The following is a 23,873-nucleotide window of genomic DNA, read 5'->3' on the forward strand; positions in this document are numbered from 1 at the left end:
GCAGCACTTTAATAATGGTGCACTATACGTACAATCTAGATCCTAAATATGTCCAATCCATATATTACAAGAAGGCAATACGTATGCGATACAGGTAAAATCCGTATATTTCATATGGACAACCTATTAGCTATATACATCCAATCCATACATTACATATGGCCAACCTGTACGCGACATACGTATAATCTATATGCTGCATGCATACAGTCTGTAAGCTACATATGTGCACTCTGTATGGTGCATATGGATATTCTGTATGCTGTATCTGGACAAGCTGTGTGCGACATAAGGAAAATCTGTATAATACATACGTACAATACGTATACTGTATCTAGTCGTACGTACGGGGCACAAGTACAATATAGATGCTGTCTTGGGGTTGAACGAAAGAAACATACGTAAAGAACGTATATTGCATACTTCTTGAAATTATGCTCCGTCCTGATAGTCAGTGTGTGTCGTCATTATTAACCCACATGCTACATACGATCCTGACGTCACAAAGCTAGATATCACCTCCGTATATATTTGTTACTGCAGATGACGTCACACGAATGACGTCATTGCACTTATGCAGACAGTGCGTATAATACATACTTTTTCAGCTATACGTTTGCTGCAGGATGTTATATACGGTTGTACGTTAAGTCCAGAAACTACAGGAATTACGAATGTAACCTACGTTTTTAAGTATGCCACCTACATTTTTTTTTCTCAGTGTGGCAACCAGAAAAACCCCTGTTCCCCACACCTTATTTACCCGATAACACCACGTAAATTCAACAGCAGTGCTTGTATCTAGGTACAAAACAAATTCAGTAACTCATCAATGCATAATATTTTCCCTTACCATGTTGATGATCAAGTAGGACACCCATTTCAAACTAATTGACCAATTTATGACGTAGAATCACATGCTGACGATTGGAGGAAGGAAAAGCAGAAAAGGGGAGGATACGAAGAAGGCTAATGGTAGAAACAAGAATGTCAGTGTAAGTGTCAATGCAGTAAAACGCATTTCAATTTTAAAAACAAGCCAGTGATCAAATTTACTACCGCTTTAGAGTATTATTTCAACACCAAAGGTTCGGTCTATGGTTAACAGAAATTCAGTGTTACCGGTATATGAGGTAACCAAGAAAGTCTGTCGCTTTGTCACCCAACAACTTTGAATATCGACATGTCGCCTAACACGTACCTGGAAGATCAAAAATGGTCCCTATCAGCATCGACGACATTCTGACAATATTCTGGAAGACCACGGATTCCATCGTGGTAGAACTTGGTGGGTCGTGAAGCGAAGAACGTATCAAGTGCATTTTGCACCTCTACTAGGCATTTGAACTGGCGTTCTCTAAGGTGATTGTTCAAGGAATGGAAAGGCGTTAATTGGACGGTACAATCTCCGGGGAGTATGGCGGATGCAATGGTGTTTCCCATCCAAGGTGTAGAATGATGCCTCAGCACATCCTAGCCACCTGGGGCTTAGCGTTTCCCTGTAACAGGAGGACATCTTTGCGATTCAGAAGTACTGGCTCCAGAGTTTTGAGCTTCTTCTGAGTCTTCAACACGGCTCCAGAGCTGAGTCTTCAACACGGCTCTACTGCTGACAGTACATAGTTGATTGATAGTCTGACCAGCTGGTAGCAGTTCCCGATGCACAATGCCTCGAGCAGTCCACCAAACACACAGGAGGGCCTTCCTCTGGTGCAGTGTTGATTTCGGCTGTTTTGAAACTGGTTCGTGGGATGGTAACACATGATGACGAGCGGTGGAGCTTTCGTACAGGACCCACTTCTCATAACATATCAACATCCTGTCCAGAAACGGCTCCTTGATCAGACGAGATAGCAAAGAAACATAGGTGCCTGCTCGTGTTGCCTTCTGGCCTGGAGTCAAATCATGTGAAATCCATCAACCCAACTTGTAGTGCTTTCCAAGTTTATGGAGGTGCTGCCGAATGGTTTCTCAACTCAAACTGAATTGTAGTCATAGTTTCTCACATATCTGGCCACTGTTCGCCTCAATTGCTGTAAAGATTGAATGAAAATCAACCTTTGCATGGCTGTGATCTTCACAAGAACGTTTGATCAATCGATTGCTAACGATTTCATCTCGACGTCACACCAAGCATGAGAAAGTGGACGCTAATTGGTTCTGGCTGAGGAAGGAAATGCAATGCAATCGTTCGTTGCATCAACGAATTCAAGTTTATAAAAAAAATAGCATACGACCTTAATGCAAGATTGCACCTCCCCCCCCCCAGATTTTTTGAACACCCCCATAAGTTCAAAATTCTGGAGAAATCATTGCCAAGATGACTTCTAGAAATCATATGTGTCGAAGATGAATAATTAGTGAAATTGAATGACTGTGAAGTTAACTTTCTGTGCTCTCCTCTGGGAATCGAACCCACAAGCATATGTACTAAAGGTACTTTTTCTTCGATGTATACTGACGTATAATCACAAAATTGGACATATCATAAAATGAGGTGTCTTGATAGCCAATAAATTCGTATAATTTTATAACTTCAAACAACGATCAGTAATAATGAAATATTAATTTAATATATTATAGTTGCATAACCTAAGCAGCACATAATCCAATATCACGTTATTCCTAATAAATATTATTTTATTTCATAAAAAACACAATAAGAATTTATAGTCCATGGATATATAATATAGAACTGAATTTACTCGTTTAGTCTTTTTTCAATATTTTTGTTTTGTTTATTTTATATAATAGTAAATGCGGTTTGTTCCTATTATGAACGGAAAAATCATATTTATATAAATAAACAAAACCAGAAATATGAATTGTGATTGAGTTACAAAACCAATAATTGTGAAGGAAATGCTATCTTGCTAAAAATATACATATTTTATTGTATTTAATTTGTATATACATTGGCCTATGAAGGAGCTTATTAACGGAAAACAAGCACAAACAAGAAAACATTTCGTGTTGTTTACTTAACATTTTGTACTTTGTGATTTGTTTTCTTGTTTATTAATGAAGTTATTATAGCCATAAGGAAAATAAATTTAATGGCCGCTGACACAGTAATGAGATAATTGTATTTCTACGTATTTTAAATAAGCATAACTTTCGTTAAATAAACACAAGTTCCGTTTCAATATCTTCTCATACGAAAAGAAAGGGGATTTGAGATTTAAGGGGATGTGGTCGAAACGTCAGTTTGATTTTTATCAAACACCGGTTTCGGTGAAAAACTAACAGTAATGGTTTAAAAAAATAACCATTACTGTTCGTTCGTTCGGTTGAAAAATTACTTTGGTTAAAAATTAAAGCTTCAAACTGACTTATGTATAGGCTTAATATAAGCTAAATTTGTCAAATATTATTGCACAAATCCTTGCTACACAGCGGTTGGTACCGAATTGAGATGCATAAATTAATAGAATGAGATTACTAATAAGTAAATCTGTCTTGTCCCTTGTTGTCATCTGTGGAAGAATTCTGTTGTGCATAAAAGTATTGGGCTCTTAGATCAGAGTACAGAATGGTCAATTTTAGTAAAGTTTTAGATTAAACATGTTGACACAAATTTATTATTTTTTTAAAGAAACTTCATTCCTTAATTTCAATTTTAGAATATTCAATTTTAGAATATTTTAGAATATTCCTTAATATTCAATTTTAGAAGTGTTAGAATATTCAAAGGAGCATTATATTTCCCTTTCAGATCTTAAGAGTCTTCATACCGGCGAAATTAAAATACCGCTAATTTTACAGTAATTATGTGATATCTTCAAATAGATAAAAGATAATCGAAATGTGAAACAAGAGCACCCTAGACAATATTATTTTACATAAAAAACCGTTATCACGACTCACTTATATGCTTTCGATTTCGAGCCATTTTGAAAATCGGCATTTATTTTCGCGTTTCTAAACACCTAAAAACGGAAAGCCACTAGGTGACTTGTGATAACAGTACCTCACGCAAAATAATATTGTCTAGGGCGCTCTTGTTCCATATTTCAATTATCTTTTATCTATTTGAAGATATCACATAATTACTGTAAAATTAGCGGTATTTTAATTTCGCCGGGATGAAGACTCTTAACGAAACTACACATATTCGCTAGTAAACGACAAACATGCAAACAAACTGGCGTACAAAACTTAAGTATGAGGTAGGTAAAGTAACATAATATTACGTAGTATTTGGAAATAAATGAAAGCCCTGTAGCATATTGCCAAATGTTCTGTAGCGTAACATCAAAGTGACCTTAGTGACGAATGTGTCTTCTTCCCCATCATGTAACGTTTGAATGAAAGGGACGATACAGTGTTTGTCAGTCAGAGAGCTTTTAAGGTGCGCTGTGATGGTGTTACTCACTACAGCATGACCCGGAGACAACATATAGATGATTTCACACGGGGAAGAATTATTGGGAAATAGAAAGGAGGAAGTGTGACGACTGTGACCAAGAAGTTTGGATATTGCCCACAGTATTGTTTCACTATTGTATGGGGACTTTCTGAATCATAGGTATTCTGCCATTATTGGTAGGTCACTTGACGCAACTGAGACGCCTCGATGCTCCACAGCCTTTGGCTAACCTCTTCGCCTTCACATACGATTTTTTTGTTTTGATATCATCCATTAATTGTAGTCTCCTTCGCCCCCTCCCTCTCTTTCCTACTGCATTTCGTTCTAGCACGTCCCTCATGCTAGTTCTTTCTTAGCCAGTCTTCGAACCAGTTTCTCTTCCCCTTCTTAATAATAGTTAAAATTGTTCTTTTCTCTCCCATTATTTCTAACACTCTTTCATTCGTTTTCCGCTCGACGCAGCTAATTCTCTTCATTCTTTTCGACACCTACATTTCGAAAGCTTCCAGTCGTTTTCTATTACTTTTGTGTAGCGTCCATGTTTCTGATCCATATATTACAATATTCTACACGAAATATTTTCAATTTTTTATTCAAAGTCCCCAAAATAGTATTTTCTTCCTCCTAAAGACTTCTTTCTCCATTCCTATCCTTGCTTTTATTTCACGTTCACACTTCATATTGTCACTAATTATACTATCCAGACATCGGAAACTAGTCACCTGTCCTATTTTCTCCCCTCCTACTTCTAAAATTGACCCCAACCCCTTCGTTTCGCATCACCATGGCTCTTGTCATTAGAAGCAATGTTCCGCCAGCGGTGGCTCAGTGCGGCGACTACTGTGGGAAACTTGGTTTGGGAGTGAGGGGGATGATGGACGGTAGAGTGGGAGAGTAACAGGTGCGAGCGAGTACACAGTTCGGTTAAGCGGTCGTTCGGTTGACCGACGTTCGGATAATCGACGCTCTACTGTATTAAGACTGGGTATATGAAAAAGAAGCAAGTGGAATCGACTTGGAAAATATCTAGCAAATCTACAGTGATGCTTTCAATTTCTTGAAAAGAAAGCAATTACAAGGGACCAAGTTTGACAACTGTGTGGGAGGATGGTAACATACAAACATCCCCCCTCCCGAAGACTCACGAACGATCACTGCTTTGTGTATTTAGCAAAGATGCACTCTTTCAAGTTTCTGTGGCCCCGAAATGTGCACACAGCTATCATTTCTTTAAATCTGTCCCTACTATTTGGTGAACAGTCTTCTTATTAACATCCACGAGATTTGCTATCACCCTGAAAATTACATTTCAGTTATTCAGAATCAGAGGCGCCTCTTGAAGGAAGTCATATCACTAAAACTTTAAATTTTATTTCTATATTAGCTAAGAGAAGAAAACTTCCACAATGTATTAATTCTTGTAAACGTCTTTCTGAAGCTGTACAATGTTCTTTTCCTTTCATTTGTAGCGATAAAAATTAAATATTTAGCGATGAGTCTTCCTTCAAAAGCTGCTGCTACTTTCAAAATTATACGTATTCTCAACTTCGTTAATCATTTCAATTCTTTCTTGCATCTAGGTCGTCGTTATCTTTCACGCACTGTCTGTCAGCAATGAAATTCTGTTGATATTCGAAATCACGGCAACCAGAACTGTAATTGTCGCTATAAACCATTTTTTAGCATCTCAAACATATCCCTTCGATTTTTTTTTAACAAGTATAAAACTTAATATTCACCCTTTGTTCCACTGTTGAAATGGTGATAAAGTAATCACAGCACCATTCTACAAACTGAGTTGAGTTGACTTGAGTTGAATTTCAGTTTAGCGTCCCTTCCAGCAGCGAGGCTATGTGAGACATGAACCTACTGATTAACGTGGAATCCGAACCACATGAGCTCCCGCCGGGAATCGAACTCGGGTCTCCCGCTAACCGCTTAGCCACGGAGGAGCTCTCTACAAACTGAGCCAGGTCAGGTGCCATACTGCCAACTACCCGAGTTAGAAATTTCTACACGTGTTTCCAATCCAAGGTCACACGCAAGATTCACCACTATGAAAATCTTATGTACTGAAACTAACTTGGCGACTTTCGCCATCTATGGTCATGTTAGCCTGTCACGTATGAGAGATAATGTCCGTGACGATCACACTATGTAAGACAACCTTTCCCAACCGGTGTACCGCGGCACATTGGTGTGCCGCGAGGAAATCGAAACAACATTATTAATTCTATAGCAACCAAATTGCAAGGCATAGGAAAAAATGTATATTTTTGTATTTCACATTACTATGAATTTCTACCATGGAAAAAATTACTGTAATTGAAATATATTATTCTACATCTACTACTGTGTAGTGGACAGTATTTCGGCTCGTACACATTTCCACGGATAGCTGCTATGTTACGCTTCAATCGAGAGTCATACTAACTCCGAGAAATGGAGTCATACTAACTCACTCATTCGCAAGTGAATGACAGAACAACACTTTGTTCAACAGCTGTGTTTTGACTTCGACGCATCGCAAGCTGCAGCAAAGTTAAAAGTACAAGACATTTGTTTGTTCGTTCGTTATTTAGTGATCTTCGTTCTTAGTGAAAGGTTGGATACAGTTTTCGAAAAAGAAAGCGTATTTTTAAAAATCTGAGTCCTATATTTCATTGCAATTGGTTTCTATTTTAAAATTAGAATAAAAAATAAGTATAATGAATTAGCATAGGGGAAAACCAGTGATCGAGCTTTCATCTCTGTGAGAAGGAGATCTGTAATCACAGAAAAAAATACCATGAAATTTTATATTTGCAAATAATAATAATAATAATATCTATGAGTGTGCCGCGAGAATTCAAGTTACGCCCGTAGCGTGGCGCAAGTTGAAAAAGGTTGGGAAACGCCGATCTAAGGAAAGGGAAGGAAGAAAGGATTGGGAAAGGAATGAAACGCTCTGGGACCTGTGTCTTAGGTATCATCCCGGCATTTGCCTGGTGTGAATGAGAAAAACCCAGGAAAACATCACTCAGGATGGCTGAATCGAACCCGGGACCGCTCACATCAAAGGCGAGAGTGTTAGCGACTATGCTATGCGGGGACACAAAAATTTTCTTAATTGTAACACTGTATATTTCTATAGACAAATGTTGACACGTGTTATCCTATTACAAAAGATATCGTATATGAGATTTTTGTTCCAAACGGTTTACTTAAAATACGTAACATTACACAGGTGAGGAATAGGACTTTCCTCTTACGCTATGTCGAGTAGCATTGTGTTAAATAATAGAATAATATATTTTGTGTTTAGAACTTAAATAAATAAAGTAATCACTGGCGTCTCTGACATGTAAAATTTGAGGGGGAGCATGAAAGAATGTGATTTAAATGGTAGTATCTAGCCCAACCTGTTTATCTTCGATTCCATTTCGTACCTTTCTGCTTACCTTCACGGACAGCTTCAGACGTATCAAGAACTCTGTTATAATCGTTTCACAGCCTGAATATTATATTCCAAATAAATATAATTATTATTTATATGTTATTAATAGATAACAGTAAATATCGGGGTTATTTACTGTTATTAGTAAATAAATTAAATTAAAACAGAATGTTGAATATTTTGTACTCCAAAATATTGGGAAGGACGCGTCTTACTCGTCCCCGCTGCCAGAGACGCCCATAAAAATAATTGTTTACTTCCTTCTTACTCATACGAGTAATTTAGAAACCCTAAGCATTGCTTTTATGGTAATATCTGAAGTGTATATAAAGCTTAATTCTGCGTGGTTTTGCTTGATATTCTTGACACTGGAAACATCTGCTTTGTTATATCTTGGTTTGGAGGGAAACGAAGGAGACAAGCGAGTGAGTAGTCGTTTCCCGGTTTCAACTGTCACTTAGAGGGTAAGATATACAGGATTCTTGTCATTTGGCCTTAACACGCGAAATTAAAGGGAAACAAGGTACAACGAAACTCAATCTCTAACAGACACGAACGAAAATTTCTGAGGAAAAAGGCTCATCTCCTTTCAACGTACTGGAAGAAGGAAGGTACTTTTGGGGTACGAAATATTCACAACTCATAACATTTGAAACTTTTCTTTGCTTTCTTTATTCTTCCCCCAACTTTAACATCAAGAGAAAACTAGTCTCTGACATACGTAACTAGTAGATTCTTTGATAAAGGAAAAGTTTCAAAAATATGTTAGGCATTAACAATTAACTTGTTCTTGACTAACTTGCTTAGTGACTGACTGACTGACTGACTGTGATCAACGACTTGGCCAAACTAGTTGAGTTAGAAGCTTAAAATTTGGACAATACATAGAATTTGTTACGTTAAGGAACACTAAGGAAGAATTTTTTTTTAAGAATTCAAAAGATAAAACGTAGAGGAAATAGGAGTTGAAATTATAATAAAATGTCCATATCTTGAAATCTCTTGAAGGTCGAGACATGAAATTTGGTATTCAGAATTTCCATTTAAATTAATTAAATCAGCATTTTCAGATGTTTGACCTAGAATGGGAGAAAAGGAAGTAGGAAGGGTCAGTAAGGTCCGTTACAAGGCGCTCGAATTTATTGCGAGACTTTCAGTTCAAACGAAATTCATATAAAATGTGCAGAAGCAACAACGCAGAAAAATATTACCCACGTGTAACACGTGAGGTCATTTACTAGTAAGTTTTCAAGAAGTCAGAGTTGTATCAAAACGGAGAGTTTCCGTATGGAGATGAGGCTATAAGCATTATTGGATTATCGTCAATAACATACTTGATTAAGATTAAAATTTTAAATAATGTTTTCTACAGGTTTATACTGCTTCAAATTATCATCAAACTTTTTCACTTGCAGCGAAGTGAACGGTGTTTGCATGATATCAATGAGCACAATTCAAATTCGTGGTCAAGTTGTCCCAAGATCATATGTTCAAGTCTCACTTAGAAGATGGAAGTTCTTGTTTTGTAATAATTCTCACTGTTTTCTGTGTTAGTGCTCTTGTTGTAGTAGCTCTTGCAGGTAATACGAAAATCAGATAATACAAGGAAAAGAGTTATATTCGATAGTCTAGTTTACTTAACACATATAATATCGGTCGTCTTGTGCCCGTACTCACATGTTTCATTCCTGGTGAGAATACTTCCGTCTGATACAAGTCTGTTTACTGTTCCGTATTCCAATTTAAACAATAAACTGCAATTAATAAAGTAAGTACAAACATAGAAGGCAAATACAATTTCTTATATACAATTCTTGAGAAGCCATCGAATTTATACAATTTTCTAAGTCAGTAATTTCCACATGCATAATCCGTGACGTCATAGTTGGCTGTTTATGTCTTCAGTAACTCCTCATACTGAGGTAGAAGAAGGCAACAAGCTATCGTTGATATCAGACAACGATAATAGCCAAATACTTGATCGTTTATTATATACATTACTCATGAGGATTATTGAAGGTCTTGTTTCATTCCACCTACCTCTTAACTTTTCCTTTTTTGCTCGGTCTGTTCTCTTTCTCCTACATTTGTTCCTAAGTCATATTTTTGTGTGTTTCGAAACGACTATTTTCACTTGAACTTGTTTATCTTCCTAAGAAACCAACACCAATTTTGTGCCATTCATTGGTTACAAACACAATTTATAAATGGTACCGTTAAGCTTCAGTCAAGATACTCGTAGATCTGACCGTGAGTCAAATAATACTAAAAGAGATACCCATATCCCCACTTCTATCAAATATCATGATTACCATCTATTACGTTTTTACAACGAAGGAAAACTGCACCGAATCGTACACGCGTACATCAGTAAAGTGTATGCTGTAAAATACCAATAACATGATGAGGTTTTACTCCATAATGATCAACGTTAAAGCCGCAAGTGGTTGATTTGCGTTACTTTGGTTTGAATAGGGATGAACATGGAACCTATTCTTAGAACGATACATCGATTCCAAAAATCGTTTCTGAATGTCTGTTTTATCGTTTGGCTCAATGTAAATTAACACTGAAACCAGAAGTTGTAGTGGATTTTTGTCACTTCTGGTATTAGTAGAGAGCTAAAAAATATACATAAAATGTATTCTTGAGACTCTTAATTACTGCTCACAACGGGTCGGGTCGGTTCGGGTTGAAGACCGACCCGACCCGACCCGTGACCCGAATTGACTGACCCGACCCGACCCGACTGACCCGAACCGTGATCCGATCTGATTGACCTGACCCGATAACCCTACCCGAGCTGACCCGGTTGACCCGACCCGACAACCCGACCCGAATAACCCGACCCGAGCTCACCCGATTGACCCGACCCGACAACCCGACCCGAATAACCTGATCCTACAACCCGACCCGAGCTGACCCGATTGACCCGACCCGACAACCCGACCCGAGCTGACCCGACTGACCCGACCCGAGTAGCCTGACCCGACAACCCTACCCGAACTGACCCGACTGACCCGACCCGATAACCCGACCCGAACTGACCCGATCCGAGTCGGGTCGGGTCGGATCACGGGTCGGGTCGGGTCAACCCGACCCGTTTGAGAGCACTATGGTCACGACACTGGGTGAACGCCAAAATGCATTCACATTGGGAAACTAGTTTTAAAAGCATAATTATAGAAAATAAAGCATAAAGCATAATTTAAAATAGCACAATTCTTGGAAAATTCTCTTTAACTGAAAGTTTAACATACTGTGTTAATATTTTTAAAGCCAATATTTACAATGCAAAATCATCGAGAACATAACAATGCAACAATGAAAAGCTTATTTTCATTTCTGTAAACTTTTCGGTGTAATCCTTTGATGTGGAGAAAAGAAAGTAAAAGAAGAAATTTTTCCGCCAACAATGAATAGTATGCAAGAATTCCATACTATATTGTTATAGTGACGACGCCAGTTTTAAGTTCTTAGGGGGGCAAAGGAGGGGCAGATACATTTTCGGGGGGCGGCTATTTGCCATACCAAAAATGACATATTTATTACGTTTGACTTATTTTACATTACATTGTGTATTTCGTTGCTGTTTTTATGTTAGATCTATATGATTATAAATTAAACTTATTTCAAATAAAATTTGTAACTAACAAATAAGTAACGTCTGCACATGAAATATTTATATATATGTAGAGAGAGAGAGAGAGAGAGAGAGAGAGAGAGAGAGAGAGAGACAGAGAGAGAGAGAGAGAGAGAATTTACGAGGAGCTGCTGAAAATGTTGTAGTCCAATCCAGAAGGAGTGTAGGTACTAGGTAGAAAAATGAAACCGTAGTTTAGAAAAACATATCTCTGTATGTACAAATATAAATTTTCATATTAATAATGAAATTCTTATTGTTTCTCAGGCCTCTGAAGTGATTATGTGTGCCAAAACAGATAATTTCACGAACATCCAGATCCTTACTGTTATAACATTTTTGTTCCACCAAGGAAAGTCACCGAAGTAAATTAATTAGGAAATCAGTGAAACACCACGGGACTCTTCTCCGTTATATATAGTGGTGAAGAAGTAAGTGGCTTAGTATAAACGTAGCAATTTCTCAACAAATTATGCTTTACATCCAGGATGATTAAAAGCAATGACTCTTCCTGGAATCATGGATGCAATTTGTGACATTATTCTTGAAAATTGCAGCATTTCAGCCAGTGGTGGATATAGCCCGGGGCCGGAGGGCCTAGACCACCCCAGTTTTTTGTGTGACAAAAATAATTTAAGCTATTTATATTTATTATAGTCTGAGGTCTGCACCCCGCTTTCTCAGTTTTTACCTTCTCAGCAAAACTTGTGTCAGGGATTCTGAGCTTTTTTTTGGAACTCGTCGGTAGCATAATTAAGAATGGCTTGGGTATGCGCAAGTTCTCGGCATAATGGGTTCCCAAAATATATGTCAGGAGAATAAAAGGGTAACGGCATTAAGAGAAGTATTCTTCCAATTTGACCGTAATGCTGATCAATTTCGCTGACGAATAGTAACCATAGATGAAATATGGTTGTACCACTATGATCCTGAATCGGAACAACAGTCAATGGAGTAGTAGCACTCATTTCTCCATCGCCCCAAGAAGTTCAAGACACAGAAGTAGGTTGAGAAACTGTTTGGAACATTCTTCTGGTATAAGTATGGAGTGGTAGACTACCTCCTCAATGGTCAGATATTTAATCCAGAATCTCTACATTACTTACAAAACTGAAAGAAAAATTCAAAGTTCAACGCTGCGGAAAATGAAAAGAAAGGAATTCTGTTCCTTCAGGATAATACACCTGTCCATCAAGCCCCTGCGAAAATAACTGACATTGCATAATCTAGGATTTCAATGTCTAGATCATCATTCTTATTCCGCAGATTTAGCTCCGTCTAACTATTACGTGTACTTATTTCCCAAACGTAAATAACACTTGAAAGACGCCATTTTAGATCTGATAGGGGTAGTGCTACGAACAGTGGTGCGTGGAAATCTAGATTTTTTTAACTTTTCTGCAAAAGCTGGAGCACTGTACAAGGTAGTATATTGACTCTCGGGGGAAGAGAAGAAGAAGTAAAACTTCACCAATCCACGTGCACTCCTTCTGGGTTGGGCTACGAATTTTTCAGCAGTTCCTAGTCAATATGGTAGACGTCACGTCAGTACTTTGAAACAAAATAAGTAAAGGAGCACTAGTATAAACCAATTACTAACTAAAGATCAGCACTCTGACAATACATTTTATTGGGAATCAATTTCATTCCATAATTTTATTATTATCATTTGCAGGAAGGGAAAACACAACTCTTTTTATCTCCTTCAAAAAATTAAGCCCTGGTAGTTGCAAACTAAGCTGTTATAAACACATCCTCTGAATATTGGAAGCCGAGAATAATGTTTCAGAAAAAAGAAGTTTTAAATAAAACAAAATATGAAACTGAAAACTTCAAACCTGGACAAATACAAACAAGTTACGTAACTGGTTTTACCTTTCTTTTGTTTCCAATCGAAGTTGATCCAATGAGAAGAAAACAAGTCGACCAAATCTACTATTGTTCGCTAGGCACAATTATTAAAAATCATAAGAAAGAAGTATAACTAAAATTTACCTCAAAAGGTGCTAAATTAGAAAACAGAAATATGCGTGCATACCCAGACGCTCAAAGAAGAAAGCTTGAGGATTAATCTGCCACATAGTAAATTCATGGAAAGTAGACTACAATTTGTCAATGAGATTGGTTATGATACTGATATATAATACTACATGAAGAATGTTTAAAGATTGTACGAGTCTGGGGGGGGCAGAAGTAGCTACTAGGGGGGCGCTCGCCCCCTTGCCCCCCTCTGGCGTCATCACTGTATTGTTATGTTTACTTTTTGAACTTAAGCACTTTCTGTATTTTTTGGTGGCATCTTTTACTTTCCCTTTCTGTATATATGTACCTGTAAGGCGCACACAAATGATAGAAAAAATTTATTCGAGCAAAGCACATCTCTTTACAATGACTTAAGTAGAAAGTTCATTAAATATGAGAGAAACTAGTTGCAAAAAAATATCAATAAATAGATCAAGATATTTAGAATATTTGATGTATAATAAATATACATTATACACGATTAATGTAAAATAATCATTGAAATTAACAATAAAGCATAATTTAAAAAAAAGCATAATTAAACAAGAAATAAAGCATAATGTGGGTTGCTCTAACAATTAAGTTGTATGAAGACGAGAAGAAAGCGAAAGCTGATTCCTTAACGAATTTCGTTGATCTTCTTTGTGTCTACAAAAACGCATTCCTAGAAACCTACAAGCTAGGTATCATCTCTGTGATTATATCAGTTTCTAGTGCTTCATGTGAAAGGTCATTCTCTTCTTTGAAAAGATTAAAGACCTGTATACGCAAGTCAATGACTCATGATAGGTTGAAAAACTTAGTGTTACTTTATATTGAGAAGAAAATTGCTAAATCGTTAGATCTTTAACAAGTTGTGGATATGTTTGCTGCTGCCCACACGAATAGAAAGATCCTCTTCAAGTAGAGGCATGAACCTATAAGTTATTTTCTTTACCTGTAAAAGTGTGTTTGCTTCCACTTAAGTCAACCAGCTACACATATTTTAAACGCCATGATTAAATAACTATTTACTTATATTAGAAATCAATTGCATTAATGAATCCTAGTTGTTTGAGGTACTAAATTCTTATATTTTCACTGTTTTCCAAAGAGTAAAATCATGAACAATAAAGATGGAAACATTCACCTTGAATACACACACACACACACACACACACACACACACACATATATATATATATATATATATATATATATATATATATATATATATATATATATATGTATGTATGTATATATATATATTGGAGATGTCCCCCTCAAAATCCTCTTGGGCCCTTCATTGCCACCCCCCTGAAAAAAACTCTAGCTACGCTACTGGACACCATGCACCAGAGAAGAATTCTCTACCACTGAGCCACCGCGGCCCTGCTTGGGCTTGGTCGTCCATATCCAATCTCTCTTTTGACGTTGCTCAAACAACTTCTAGTTTTGTTCTAAATCCAGACTCCATATTGGCGTAGATATTAATATTACAGTCGATTGGTAAAATCAATCCTCCACATTTAAAAATTAAAGTACACACAAGTAGAAAAATAAGCATTTATCATAAAAAACTAGCTGCAAGTGTTCAAAATAGATTCATGGTTTCTATAAAATCAATTGAAAATTGCTATTTTTAATTAGGCAGCTAGTGAAAAACAGCAGCTTTCGACTCCAGCCGAGTTTAAACTCAACCTAAACTCAGTTGACCAAAGTGAACTGACCCGACTGACCCGACCCGATAACCCGACCCGAGCTGACCCGATTGACCCGGCCCGACAACCCGACCCGAGCTGACCCGATTGACCCGACCCGACAACCCGACCCGAGCTGACCCGATTGACCCGACCCGAGCTGACCCGACTGACCCGACCCGAAAACCCGACCCAATTAGCCTGACCCGACAACCCGACCCGTAACCCGACCCGAGCTGACCCGACCCGTTTGAGAGCACTACTCTTAATCGACTGTAGGAAACCGCGTTTCAGTATTTATTACCTTTTTGCTCTTTGGAGATCAACGTAAAAACCAGAAATGGATTATATCTGCAATTTTCCATTTGATTATTGTTTTCATCAATCAACTAGGTAGAGCTCCTTCGTGGCTAAGCGGTTAGCGTCCTCCCCTTTGACGTGGGAGACGTGGGTTCAATTCCTGGGGGAACTCGAATTCGGATTCCATGTTAATCAGTAGGTCCATGTCTCATATAATCTCGCTGCTGAACAGGACATTAAACTCAAAATAAATTCATCAACTCAATGAACTTAGTTCCCAACTATTTTTACCCTCTACATCTAGTTCAAATTTGCTGGTGGTTTATGAAGTACAAGTAACCCAATAGTACTTCCCACAGTTTGATAGGGTGTAACGCGGTCAGTGGAGAGTGGAAAAGTGAAAGGATTGGGGGGAGGGGTCATCGCTTCCGCCTCTGACCACTGTCTTCCCGTTTTCACTCGTTATTATGGTTTCATTAGGAGCTCATTGTGTGTACGCAGTCGAAATGATTTTTTTTTTCAAAAGCAGCTGTTCTCTTATTATAAAAAAAATGAAAAGAAACTGAAATCTTTCAGTTTAACGTCTCACAATTATGCCTTTTAGTCTAAGGGAGACGCATGATCAAAGCAAGTGAATAACGATGGAAGAATTGATAAATTAAGAATGTGGAAGGAAATGGGAGAACCCGAGAAAATTCACGGTCACGATGTTGTCCACCACAAACTTAATTGAAGCAGGGACCAAAGGTAAGTGCTCAACCACATAGACACTCTCCCCGTCTGTGATTACAGTGCAAGGAGCTTTTCGCTTATGTAAAAGAAATCCTGATATGATATCTTAAAGTGGAGTAAAAATTCCCAAACAATGGGCTCAGCGTTGAAACAAATCATCTGGTCGACCTAATGGTGCTCCTATGTCTGAGAATACTGAGGCTGTAACACATTTTTTTTTTTTTTTTTTTTTTTTTTTGCATTCCTTAAAACGTTTTTCAAGGAAGCATACTGCAGCGTTGGGCTTCCTAGCTTGTGTAAGAATTTCACAAGAAGACATTCACTTCTACCCTCATTACAAACTATTTTTTAATGTTATTTGATATTTTAAAAAAATCTATCTGGAATACGTTTTATTAGCCTTTAAATTGTTGGAGGTTCTTTTGGGACACCCTGTAGTTCTTGTGATTTTAATCTCTTCAACGGATGGACAGACGTACAGACTAAACAATCTATAGAAAGGAGTTTTGGTAAACCAAAGTCCTCAATAAAATTTGACATTTCTTCCGGTCCAGTAGAAGGTATATATATATATATATATATATATATATATATATATATATATATATATATATATATATATATATATATATATTTCTTAGCTGTACACCAATTGACAATACAATTAAAGGAGAAAAGAAGTATCTAATTTACTTGATTCTGAAACATCATTTTCAAACGTTCTATAGCAAATTACCATCGTCACTAGGTACAACGCAAAATATAAAGATCACCATTGATCGGGAAAGAGTATGCTTGGTTACTTAAAAATCTAGGCAGTGACCTTTAACATTATCAATGTTATTAATCGCCATTATATTCAAACATTTATATAAAAATAGCTCTTTTCAGAGAATTATTCCGGTTGACAAAATTCATATTGATATGAAAGAGATATTATAATAATTTCACAAATAATTTCCTTTTCCTCACTTTTTCCTTTAAGAAAAGATTGCAGAGAGACATTATGTATCTTCGTGAATACAATTCTACAGCTTGTATTCACATTATTGTATAGACTCAAAAAAGAAATTATTTGTTTGTGATTCTGGATATTTGACTTGTCTTTTTTTTTTTCTTCCGCCTTTCCTCTACTGGTTTGAATTCCAAGGAATCTACTTTCTAGACCAAGGCACACACAAAACACACACACACACTCGTACATATGTACCGTGGCATCGCATTCAACAATGCACATGCGCACATACGTCGTGGACATTCTCACATGGGCTTAAAATTGTTCACAACCACCATCCGTCCTCACATATCAATTCAAAGCGAGGATTCTGTATGGAAATGAGAGAAGGCTGAATCCCATTCTTTTTCTCCATTCATCTCTACTTTAAAAAAAAAAAAAAAAAATCTCTTGTGTGTTGAATTCTAAATAATAGATTTTAGAAAATAGGTTGAATACAAAGACTGCAGAACAATAAAACTACTAATATTGTAAAATTCTTTCTTTTAGGGTAGAGCTAGAAGATAGTACACCGGTATTTTGGACTTTCCACAAATACCTTTTACAGTATTATAAAAGTGTTTTTCTTATATTACAGTAGTAAATAAGTTCTTCTTAGATAATTTGATGGTTTTTTTGGCGAGTGTGTAGAAACCCAATGACCAAGCGTCTTAAGGTGACAGGAACCAAGGTGTCTGAAGGTACCTCTCAGAAACCAGGCGTCCTAGAGAGTGGTGAATTATTTGCAGAGACCAGGTGTCCTAGTAAAAGGAATAGACTAAAATACTGATGTAATTTTCCTCTTCGTTACCATGGTGATCACCATGTTGTTTTCTAAACAAACACATGAAGCCATAGGAATACTATGAAGTATACTGTTAATAAGAACACACATTTAATAATAATTTTAGAATATTTTGAGGACAAAGTAAAGTTGGCAGGAAAAGATACAGATTAAGAATATGGGTCCAATATTTAGAAATTTTTTTAGTGAAATCTAGTTATTAACCAAGTAACATACAAAGAACCTTTTTCTACAATGGGCACATCACTAGGTAATCTGATAAGATAGAAATTGCATAAGTGATGCCAACGCCATTACCAGGTAATGCACAATGAACAAAAGCAACTACACGCAATGCAAATAATCATAGGGTACAGACTGACGAGCTGTCGGTACAATGAACATAGAACAAATACTTAATTTGTTTGTAAGAAAAAATAATAGTCCACTTTGAAATCCTTGATGTTAATTATATTGGCATATTCGGTTATTTTACGCCTGCCGTTTAAAATATGAGTACATAGTTACAGTGGCTACAAAATAAAGAAACAATCAATCAATCAAAAAAAAAAAAAAAAACCACGAAGCTTGTAACCATATGCGTTCTGACATGAGAATTTTCAATCTGGACCAATTTCTGGTCAGTTAACATGCGTCGGATCTTTCCTTATATTTCCTACTTATCTGAAAAATATAACAACAAAGGAAACATCCAATTATGAGTGGTTCAGCATAAGTTTTAAATACTTTTTCACTTTCAACGCTTGACATATTTTAACATATTTACCCAATTGCTTGCTTTTTTTATGTTTTCGTAGTTTCATTCATTGGAATCTTTTAAAAACATAGAAGTGTTTCTTTTACTCTGATGTTTGCAATCCGGAAGTTAACACGTCACTGTTTTTGCTTTGTACTTAGGTTCTAAGGCCATGTTGTTTAGAAAATAAAACTACTATCACCATAGCAACGAGACGGATGTGATAGTAGTTTCAGTCTATTCTCAGAGACTGGGTGTCCTAGAGAGTGGTAACTGTAAAGGAGCGCTCAGAGGCCAGGCGTTCTATGGTGTTAAGAATAAAGGAACTCTCAGAGACAAGGCGTCCTAGAGAGTGGTGAATTATATGCAGAGACCAGATGTTCTAACAAAAGGAATTCTCAGAGACTAGGCGTCCTAGGGAGTGTTAATGGTAAAAAAAAAATCTTAGAGACCAGACGTCCTAGAAAATGGTGAATTATTTGCAGAGACTAGGTGTTCTAAGAAAATGAATTCTCAGAGACCAGGTTTTCTAAGAAAAGGAATTCTCAGAGACCAGGTGTCCTAGAAAATGGTAAGGGTAAAAGAGCCCTCAGAGACCAGGCGTCCTATAGAGTGTTAAGGGTAAAGCAGTTCTCAAAGTTCAGGCATCCTAGAAAGTGGAGGTGATGATCTATCAGTGGAGACTGATGCCTTCTGCGGTGTTCTGTCTCGTTTTATCCACAAGTGTTGCAGATTTATTTATTTTTTTTATTTTTTTTTATTTTATTTTATTTTATTTTTTTTTTTGTCAATTCACGATCGTTGACGATGGTTGAGGACGTCTGCTTCGTGGTTTTCGGCTGAAATGTGTTTATAGCCATTGCATGTTGGGAGCACTTGTGGAACCTTGTAATATTAAAGCAAAGACAAAAATGAACCTTTAAAATGAACCTTAAACTCTGCAACATTAATAGTATTTAACGGGGGAAATATGGCCAGAGATAACACATATCAATGAATAGATCTCGTTTAGGTTGATTAACTGATGTGGATAATCTTGTGGGTATTGTGAGTGGAAACTAGTGGGTAATTTTTCTGTGTGGTTTTCCAAGAAAATGGAGAAAATGTACTACAAAGAGCTAGACAAAGTGAGAGACTTGAAGGTAATTTTCATGCGTAGTTTTCAAGAAAATGGAGAATATTGTACTACAACGAACTAGACAAAGGGATAGACTTGAGAGTAATTTTTGGGCTTAATTTTCAAGAAAATGGAGAATAACGTAATACAACGAACCAGATGAAGTGAGAGACTTGAAGGTAAGTTTCATGCGTAGTTTTCAAGAAAATGGGGAATAATGTGCTACGAACTAGACAAAGTGAGAGACTTGAGGGTAATTTTCATGCGTAGTTTTCAACAAAATGGGGAAAAAATATACTAGAAACAGCTAGGAAGTGAGAGACTTGAGGATACTTTTTATGCGTAGTTTTCAAGAATGTAGTGTTTTTATGCGTAGTCTTCATTGTTTTGAAACTTATCAGATTTTCTGGTATCTGTTTCTAGAATCAAAGAAGTCAAGACAAAGGTTGAATTAAAGGATTTTACTCACTGAAATGAGATGTCTGGCCAATTTCTTCTTTTAGGCAGCAGGCAATAAACATTTACATATATTAATGACTCCAAGACATCAGTGCGGTCAAATGCTGTTCAAGTATCAAGTAGTTATACGCACACAATAATTTGTGTAATTGCTTAGCATATATACGTGCATCAGCTGAGTGAATTACGCTATTATTATTATTATTATTATTATTATTATTATTATTATTATTATTATTATCTTATATTAACTTGTAACTGTGTCTCTGCTATTGTGTGTTTGGTAAAACTCAATAAAAGAGTTTAGGTTTTTGACTATGTTATTTGGTAACTGTTCTTGCAATCGTATAGGAGACGCTCTTTGCTCCATAAATGACTATTCTGCATTGAAGTCGGTCGCGTTTACGCTCACTAATGACAACTTCGCTTGTTCTCAATCGTGTTTGGACTCATTTTTCTCAGCTGGGCTTGGGCTCACTCACCTCTATGAGGCTCTCACTCTCGAGCTCACTTCCCCTGGTTGAGCTCGCGCTCAGTTGCTTTCGGACTCACTTTTCTTAATTGGGTTTGAGCTCATTTGAGCTTGCGCTCATTTGTGCTCCTGCTCATTTCTGTCAATTGGGCTCGAGCTTGGGCTCATTTCTCTTAATTGGACTCACGTTCATACACCTTTTACAGTCTTGCACTCGGGCTTACTTCTTTCGATTGGACTCGCACTCATTTGAGCTCGTGCTCACTTATCTTTATGAGTGTCGGTTTGGAGTTTATTTTTCTCAGTTGGGATCGAGCTCATTTGGACTCACGCATGTGCTCTCTTTCCTCAACTGGGCTCGAGTTCACTTACTTTATTTGGGCTCAGGCTCACTCGAAGCCCGAATTCGCCACCTTCAACTGAACTCGGGAACCCGATTCTATACACCTCTGGTCTGCTCAGCAGTTTCATTATGTATCTTGCCTACATTACATTACAGCTAGATATATGTAAAATGAATAGCTTAACCTAAAAGTCACTGGGAACAAGTACGGACTAAGACGGTGGAAAGAAGACAAATTATAAAGAAATAAACCCATATTGAAAAGATACGTACTAGTGGTCAGTTTGCATTGCGAATCATTATGTGATTAGGGATGCACACGAGACAAGATTTGAGGCTGTCTCGTCTCGAAAGTATGCTGTAAAAGTGATGTCTCGACTCGAAAAGTGTATATTTCTCTTTTGGAAGAGCTATGTCTCGATTCGAATTTTTTTTTCAGGAAAATTCTGTCTCGTCTTGTCTCGTGCGCATCCCTTTATGTGATAATGTGTGACGTCAGTCTTATTCTATTAGATTTTTAATCTCAAGAATTCGTTAGTTTATTTGATTTACTGAATACGTTTATTTGATCAATAATACTATGTTGCGTTCCACTTTTTCTTTTATAGTGCCGCCCGAGAGAAAGCCTATATTAATCACTGAAAGGCAGGACTATGAGGAAGGTGATATTCTTAGAGCAAATTGTTCATCTTATCCTTCCAAACCTCCAGCAAATCTTACCTTTTATATTAATGATGGTCTTGTAAGTACTTTTTTTTTTCATTTCTTACATACTAAAGTATTACATAACTGTATAATGTCAAACTTTATGTACTACCGGATACCTGTCGTAAACTGATTTTGATGTGTTGTGTAAGAGAGTCTATTGGAAATTACTATTATTGTTACATTAGATATCTGGTTACAATTTGTCCTCCATCAAATTTTGGAAGTGAGAAGATAGCATCCAATTTTCACTACATGAGAGTGAATCAGGCTTAATGCTTGGAAATTTCATATAGGATTATAAATGTATTTGGATAGAACGAAGCCGACCATGGCTTAATTATAATAATAAATGTATATAAAATTATGTACAGATTCAATGCTTGTGACTCAAATACTAACGATCAAAGCATTACATCCTATAAACTTTTGGTTTCGTAGAATGATTCATATTCTATTCCGTTACCACAACGTAAACTCCAACATCCGTTATTACAATGTAAATGTTTAAAAAAAAAAAATAATAAGAAAAAAGAAAATATGGACACATACAAAGTTAATCTATCCAATCAACAAACTTTTGTATTTAAGAGCAATCTGAAATTTTCGATAATTGCTACGAGATACCTATCTTAGCACGATATTCCTCAGCATTTTCAGTTGTTTTCAGAGTAGTAATTTAGAAATAAAGGACTCAAGATGGAATCTGTAGCTGTTGTTTTAAAGCGATTGGGCATTGATCCACTGATATCAAGTAGCACTTGTTGCTGTTACAAGAATATATTAAAAGAAGTTTAGTGACTTTTGTCAGCATCGAGATTATAATATTAGACAAGCCTACAAAGCTTAAAATGGGATCCGATCCACTATAAGGATTCGGATTTGAAGAAAGTATCCCCAGCGGCAATCGAACCCAAGGACTAAAGAACAGTAACCTCGAATATAGCCATTTGGTGAGGAAGGGAAACGCAGCATTGTTAAAGAAGTTTTTGGAGAATCAGAGTGCTTTTGTGGGGAAAAGTTCAGGCCTACGGACTTGAGATCAACTAGTGAGGTGCTAAAGAGTGTTTTCAGCTTTACCCTTGTAAGTCTGCCTTTGTCCACGATGTAATTAAAGTTTCAAAGACTACACTTTGAAGGAAAACTAAGTACTGGCACACTTTCATCTGAAGATTTTATGTTTCTTAAACAATAAGTTTCTCATAAGGAAACATAGAAACTTTGCGTTAAAATTTTGGCTTCCGAGATTCCCAGACTTTACACTGACTGATTTTTTTTTTTTTTTCGTGAAGTTATATGAAATATGTTCTTGTGTCTTCATTACCGGCTACCTTGAATGAATTGAAAAAAAGAATACACACAACACCAGACTGCAGCAGAACCAGACGTTTACTTTACGTCAAGTATGGAATGAATTTAGCAACCTTCTGGAGATTTTTGGCCAATCGGTGCAGTGTACTTAGTTCATTTGTAATTCTGATTGAACCATTTCTTGTTTTTTCCGCTAATCGTACCATGTTTCTATTGTAAAATACGATTTGAAATCAGGTAAATAATTTTGTATGCCTACTTTGAAGCAGGGGCGGATCCAGGACAGACTTCTGAGGGGCGGTGGGTAGTAGTACTGCTACTTAGAGCTCCTTTTAAGAGCTAGAATGGGTTTATATATATATATATATATATATATATATATATATATATATATATATATATATATATATATATATATATAAAGAAAGTTTCATCTTCTGGAAGCGACGATCGCCCCGATCACCCCTCCTGGATCCGCCCCTGCTTTGATGCGACGGTGGCTCAGTGGTAGAGCGCACACTTCTGATACGTGGGTTTTCTCGGGATCTTCCGTTTCCCTTCACTTGCTTCATAACACCATTTCATATATTCGCATCATCATCGCCGTTTCCCTTAGCCTTGGTGCATATTCGTGTGTCACTAAACTAGAAATTTAATTTATATTAAACTAGAAATAAAGCATAGCCTCTGAGCAAAGAATGATGCTTTTATTAAAATATCGGTATGCAACTGTTTCACTAACTAACTAAA

General features: G+C 36.8%; 1 protein-coding gene across 1 annotated transcript in view; it reads left to right on the plus strand.

The window, feature by feature from the left end:
- Positions 1-23,873, plus strand: part of LOC145662477 (uncharacterized) — a 443,342-nt gene that overhangs the window by 311,937 nt on the left and 107,532 nt on the right. Inside the window, exon 4 of the mRNA XM_081728083.1 lies at positions 21,716-21,849. Within this exon, the coding sequence (XP_081584209.1) occupies positions 21,716-21,849 (134 nt within the window). The remainder of the gene's footprint in view (positions 1-21,715; positions 21,850-23,873) is intronic.

Source organism: Thermobia domestica, chromosome 10, assembly GCF_964235325.1.
Source record: "Thermobia domestica chromosome 10, izTheDome1.hap1.1, whole genome shotgun sequence".
NCBI lineage: Eukaryota > Metazoa > Arthropoda > Insecta > Zygentoma > Lepismatidae > Thermobia > Thermobia domestica.